Below are 6,890 nucleotides of genomic sequence, written 5' to 3' on the forward strand. Positions count from 1 at the left end.
CTTTGATTTCTTGTAGTCTTTTAATTCTTTGATTTCTTGTAGTCTTTTAATTCTTTGATTTCTTGTAGTCTTTTAAATCTTTGATTTCTTGTAGTCTTTTAAATCTTTGATTTCTTGTAGTTTTTTAAATCTTTGATTTCTTGTAGTCTTTTAATTCTTTGATTTCTTGTAGTCTTTTAATTCTTTGATTTCTTGTAGTCTTTTAAATCTTTGATTTCTTGTAGTTTTTTAAATCTTTGATTTCTTGTAGTCTTTTAAATCTTTGATTTCTTGTAGTCTTTTAAATCTTTGATTTCTTGTAGTCTTTTAAATCTTTGATTTCTTGTAGTCTTTTAAATCTTTGATTTCTTGTAGTCTTTTAAATCTTTGATTTCTTGTAGTCTTTTAAATCTTTGATTTCTTGTAGTCTTTTAAATCTTTGATTTCTTGTAGTTTTTTAAATCTTTGATTTCTTGTAGTTTTTTAAATCTTTGATTTCTTGTAGTCTTTTAAATCTTTGATTTCTTGTAGTCTTTTAAATCTTTGATTTCTTGTAGTCTTTTAAATCTTTGATTTCTTGTAGTCTTTTAAATCTTTGATTTCTTGTAGTCTTTTAAATCTTTGATTTCTTGTAGTCTTTTAAATCTTTGATTTCTTGTAGTCTTTTAAATCTTTGATTTCTTGTAGTCTTTTAAATCTTTGATTTCTTGTAGTTTTTTAAATCTTTGATTTCTTGTAGTTTTTTAAATCTTTGATTTCTTGTAGTCTTTTAAATCTTTGATTTCTTGTAGTCTTTTAAATCTTTGATTTCTTGTAGTCTTTTAAATCTTTGATTTCTTGTAGTCTTTTAAATCTTTGATTTCTTGTAGTCTTTTAAATCTTTGATTTCTTGTAGTTTTTTAAATCTTTGATTTCTTGTAGTTTTCTAAATCTTTGATTTCTTGTAGTCTTTTAAATCTTTGATTTCTTGTAGTCTGTTAAATCTTTGATTTCTTGTAGTCTTTTAAATCTTTGATTTCTTGTAGTTTTTAAAATCTTTTCTATTTCAAAGACTTATTTATTACAAGCATGCAAGAAAACAATTTGAAACCAACCTTTAGTTTGTTGAGTGTTAATCATTGGTCTCTGTTCTTTTTGTCTCTGTGCTACAAAAGATTGCCTGAAATTTTGCCCTTAGCTTGGAATTAGCCTGAATAATGGTGAGAGCTTCAGCAGTTGGACAAAACATCATTAAGAACCAGCTGATTATGGATACTATATCCATAGAGATGGAGGAAGATGAAGCACTAAAATAATCAGACAAGTAATATGAGACTTGTACTGCAAGAAAAAGCAACATATTTCTTGTAGCATTAATGAGAGCCTGGAGCTTAGAACCAGTAAACCCAGAACTTGTTAGTTTCATGTTCCATATGTGTCTAAAAAGGGTAAATATAGTAATAGAAAGAGAAAGGAGGGTGAGGATAAAGGGAATATAACAGCCAAGTAGCCCCGCTGTCATGACAAAGAATGGGTCAATGGAAAGGCTCCCATCGATTACCATGGAGTCATTTGTTGAATTCCAGTTAGCCTGTTTATTAGGAATGATGTCAATTTTCCAGATGGATAAGACACTTAAGAGAAATGACCCTGCTGCTGATAAAAACAGAATTTGTGGTAGAAACATTGTGATGGACTTCTTCACCCAAACAAAAATAGAAAAACGGAGGTTAGAGATGGTCGAGCAGTAGTAGGTGCACAGCAAGGCCGTCAACCAATAGTCAAAGAAGCTCACTGTAGAAAAAGTGACAGAGAAGGTCCAAAAAATTTCTTTCACAAAAACCTTTGGGAACCATACAAGGAAAATTATGATAAGAAATGTAAAAAATATCTGCAGAAGGCTGTTCACCAGTCCTTTGGTCAGATAAATCAGATGATATGGTTTTAGTTTCTGTCTTGTTTTGATGCTTTTCACATAAACAAAGAAAATGAACATGTTCAGAACAATCCCAGTAGTCATTTCCATCAAAAGAATAATTATGATAACAATATACAGAGGAGGAGCCATGTTGGATGTCCCGTGTCCAAGTTTAGCTGTTCTGTGTTTCTCCTTGTCTTTAAAACAGTCAAAGAATGTCTATAAAATCTAGATACTCAATGTTATCTTGGTATTTCTGCAAGCACTCAAGAGCTTTGGTTTCATAGCTTGTAGTCCATGTATTTATATAGAGTAGAAATTTGATCTGAATGTAATTGAGATGATATAGCACAGACGCATTTTTTTGAGTTTTGACTAGCAAATACTCCCTCCCCTGACTCAGCACGTTTGTGTCAAACCCTTCCAGCACCACATCTACCTGGGAGAACAATACTCAAAGGTTTCCTAACCTGATTGATGCCTCCCTTATCCCTCCACAAAAAATATAAAAAACGGAAATTTTTGTGATAGAAGAAGATTTTCACCAACCGTTAAATGAGAAGCATAGCAATTGTTTAATTCTATGTTAATTGTATCTCTGCAACGATGGATGAAATTAAAAGAATCTTTTTCTGGATGAAAGAGGTCCACAATTTTAAACAAGTTCTAGAGAACAGTTAGTGAGAATTTAAACTGTTGTCTCCTGTGACCTGACCTTCTCCAAAACTCACTGCAATGTCACTGTACATTGAAAATCTGAACTAGAGGTTACAACGGAGAAGAACCACACTGCAATCTATTTTTTATGGTTCCGTTTTTTAATTTGCAACATTCCTGATTTTTAAAATGTTTTCCATGAACTGTTAGTCCCAGCTGCTTTGTTCTGCTTGTTAAATTAATCTATGCCAGACCTTTATCCTAGATGAGGATCTGGTATAAATGGTAATTTGAGACCCCATACAAAAAAAAAATACAGAGAGCACAGGGTTCCCTGTAAAATCCATGTTAAACTCTTATTCTTTGTGAGGGTCTGGTATAAACGTCATTGGGGGACTGCATAAATAAACGCATAAATACATTTTTAGAAAAATGGCATGGGGTCAGCCCCAAACTCAACACAAGACCCTTTTTTGAGCATGCAAGCTAAATGACCAGGAAAAAAGGGATGAATGTAAACCATACCAGGACATAGGATCTTGTTGATGAGGACAATGGTCTCTTCCCCACAACCCAGGCCCTCTGGTTGTGGGGGTAAAAAATGGGAGCTTATTGAACACCAGGAACAACCCTTTTAAAATATAAGGGCTTCAAGACTGCTACAGCAGATCACTTTTCAGACCATAAGCTACTCTGAGCCTAGCATTATATGTATTTTATCTGTGTATTTATCCATTTGCCTGGAGCTCAGATTTAACTCTTTCAGTACTGTGATGTTGAGTAGGTCTGTTACATGGGGTTTTTAGACAAAACATCTTAATAAATGCACTCCTTAGCTTGGAGTTGGATTGGAAGATAATGGCGGACTGAGCTGCTGGATATGATAGCATACAAAAAAAGCTCATTAGTGATATAGCATCTACAGTGACATAATTAGCTATGAATCCAAGCATCTCAGCTATAAAGGTGGACAGATTAAGCATGAGGTGGATCATCATTGTTTTTACTGCCCTAGCATGGGCTTGAAGCTTAGACTGACCTAAGTCCATATCCTTCTGTTTCATGTTCTGGATATGCAGTAAGAGGGAGCTTATCGTGAGTACAAGTGAGATAAGAGTGAGACCAAAAGGCAGACAGCAGCCAAAAATATTGACGGTCACCACATACATTAGGTTCATTTTTAATGTCCCACTATTCTTAACAAGTCCTACGGTGACATTTCCAAACTCTCCTTCCTCAGGGTCCAGAGAAATAGCCCAGAATACTGGTATGCAGATAACGAGTGATCCAACTATTGAGAGCAGCAGGAAATGTGGTAGAAATGTTGGAAGTTGTCTCTTCAACCATATAAAATGTTGGTTATTGTAGTTTGCAATGCTGATACAGTAGATAACGCAGAGCCAAGAGGTCATCCAGTAGCTGCTGTAGTTCAGAAACATATTTAGGAAGAATAACGGTGAGTATACGTCCTTCGCAAACTCCTGAAATTCAAATACCCAAATGGCTCCTTGCGTAGTCATTGTACACTGGATAAGAACGTTCACCAGCCCCATGATGAAGTGGACTTGGTCACACATGTTCATTGTAAATCCTTTTTTCATGTTCTGTACATTGAAAATGACAATAAAGCCATTCAGCATGATCCCTGTCCCACTGACCAGGAGAGCCATGTTCAGTGCGAAAAACCACACAGGAGAAGACATCGCCAAGCTTGTAAAGATGACTACACAACTGCTTGGATGTGGAGGAAATGTTCACTAGATGAAGGTAGAACTGATGCAAATGTTGCCTGGATACTGGTTACATGTTTTTAAACAAACCAGGAAACTGGATATATTTGCATATTTGCATGGTTCCTGGAGCATCAAATGTGAAAAGAGACTGAAGTAATATTGGAAAGTTATAACCCAAAACACAATGGTAGTGAACAAGATCAAATGTCTGAAGCAAACTTTAGTAGATGTGTGAAGGAGCGCCTCGTACAGAAGTTCATCTCACTCAAAGGACTTTTTGAAACATTTAATGTTTAAGAGAATGAAATACAGATAAAACAATTTTGGGGGAAAAGCCTCCCTCGTTTTGAGGGCTTGAGCTGTCCATGTTAATAAAATTAGGACAGGATGGGCCCGTGTTACAGTTTAAAGTCTAGGTTTACCTTAAAAAAAAACAGCACAAGGGTTATCATTTACCTTCAGGAAGATCTTCTTTGTTCCTTGCATTAATGTGTCCTCGTTTTGTTGAAAACTTTCTTCTTTGATGCCCTCTACCCCGGTCTTCATGATGTTCATCAAGAGTGCTGAACTTTGCCTGTCCTTTCCTCCCAGCCGCTCCATTCATAGAAGTTGCTACTACAGCTTCCATGAATGACACAGGATTTATGAATGTAGGATGGGTGGGTGATTGATAGTTCCACATAGAAAGACACAGGATTTATGAATGTAGGATGGGTGGGTGATCGATAGTTCCACATAAAAAGACACAGGATTTATGAATGTAGGATGGGTGGGTGATCGATAGTTCCACATAAAAAGACACAGGATTTACGAATGTAGGATGGGTGGGTGATCGATAGTTCCACATAGAAAGACACAGGATTTATGAATGTAGGATGGATGGGTGATCGATAGTTCCACATAGAAAGACACAGGATTTATAAATGTAGGATGGGTGGGTGATCGATAGTTCCACATAGAAAGACACAGGATTTATGAATGTAGGATGGGTGGGTGATCGATAGTTCCACATAGAAAGACACAGGATTTATGAATGTAGGATGGGTGGGTGATCGATAGTTCCACATATGAAGACACAGGATTTATGAATGTAGGATGGGTGGGTGATCGATAGTTCCACATAGAAAGACACAGGATTTATGAATGTAGGATGGGTGGGTGATCGATAGTTCCACATAGAAAGACACAGGATTTATGAATGTAGGATGGGTGGGTGATCGATAGTTCCACATAGAAAGACACAGGATTTATGAATGTAGGATGGGTGGGTGATCGATAGTTCCACATAGGAAGACACAGGATTTACGAATGTAGGATGGGTGGGTGATCGATAGTTCCACATAGAAAGACACAGGATTTACGAATGTAGGATGGGTGGGTGATCGATAGTTCCACATAGAAAGACACAGGATTTACGAATGTAGGATGGGTGGGTGATCGATAGTTCCACATAGAAAGACACAGGATTTACGAATGTAGGATGGGTGGGTGATCGATAGTTCCACATAGAAAGACACAGGATTTACGAATGTAGGATGGGTGGGTGATCGATAGTTCCACATAGAAAGACACAGGATTTACGAATGTAGGATGGGTGGGTGATCGATAGTTCCACATATGAAGACACAGGATTTACGAATGTAGGATGGGTGGGTGATCGATAGTTCCACATATGAAGACACAGGATTTACGAATGTAGGATGGATGGCTGATCGTTAGTTCCACATAGGAAGACACAGGATTTACGAATGTAGGATGGGTGGGTGATCGATAGTTCCACATAGGAAGACACAGGATTTACGAATGTAGGATGGGTGGGTGATCGATAGTTCCACATAGAAAGACACAGGATTTACGAATGTAGGATGGGTGGCTGATCGATAGTTCCACATAGGAAGACACAGGATTTACGAATGTAGGATGGGTGGCTGATCGATAGTTCCACATAGGAAGACACAGGATTTACGAATGTAGGATGGGTGGCTGATCGATAGTTCCACATAGGAAGACACAGGATTTACGAATGTAGGATGGGTGGGTGATCGATAGTTCCACATAGGAAGACACAGGATTTACGAATGTAGGATGGGTGGCTGATCGATAGTTCCACATAGAAAGACACAGGATTTACGAATGTAGGATGGGTGGGTGATCGATAGTTCCACATATGAAGACACAGGATTTACGAATGTAGGATGGGTGGGTGATCGATAGTTCCACATATGAAGACACAGGATTTACGAATGTAGGATGGGTGGGTGATCGATAGTTCCACATATGAAGACACAGGATTTACGAATGTAGGATGGGTGGGTGATCAATAGTTCCACATAGAAAGACACAGGATTTATGAATGTAGGATGGGTGGGTGACTGATAGTTCCACATAGAAAGACACAGGATTTATGAATGTAGGATGGGTGGGTGATTGATAGTTCCACATATGAAGACACAGGATTTATGAATGTAGGATGGGTGGGTGATTGATAGTTCCACATATGAAGACACAGGATTTATGAATGTAGGATGGGTGGGTGATCGATAGTTCCACATATGAAGACACAGGATTTATGAATGTAGGATGGGTGGGTGACTGATAGTTCCACATATGAAGACACAGGATTT

General features: G+C 37.3%; 2 protein-coding genes across 2 annotated transcripts; both read right to left on the reverse strand.

The window, feature by feature from the left end:
- Positions 1-1,090: 1,090 nt before the first annotated feature.
- On the reverse strand, positions 1,091-2,026 carry LOC149451994 (taste receptor type 2 member 2-like). Its single transcript, XM_089689875.1, has one exon. The coding sequence runs from the start codon at positions 2,024-2,026 to the stop codon at positions 1,091-1,093; it is 936 nt and encodes a 311-aa protein (XP_089546001.1).
- A 1,235-nt stretch (positions 2,027-3,261) lies between these two features.
- On the reverse strand, positions 3,262-4,203 carry LOC149451995 (taste receptor type 2 member 41-like). Its single transcript, XM_089689876.1, has one exon. The coding sequence runs from the start codon at positions 4,201-4,203 to the stop codon at positions 3,262-3,264; it is 942 nt and encodes a 313-aa protein (XP_089546002.1).
- Between the last annotated feature and the right edge of the window lie 2,687 nt (positions 4,204-6,890).

Source organism: Staurois parvus, unplaced genomic scaffold (assembly GCF_062004578.1).
Source record: "Staurois parvus isolate SC_StPar_1 unplaced genomic scaffold, SC_StPar_1.0 ptg000503l, whole genome shotgun sequence".
NCBI classification, from domain to species: domain Eukaryota; kingdom Metazoa; phylum Chordata; class Amphibia; order Anura; family Ranidae; genus Staurois; species Staurois parvus.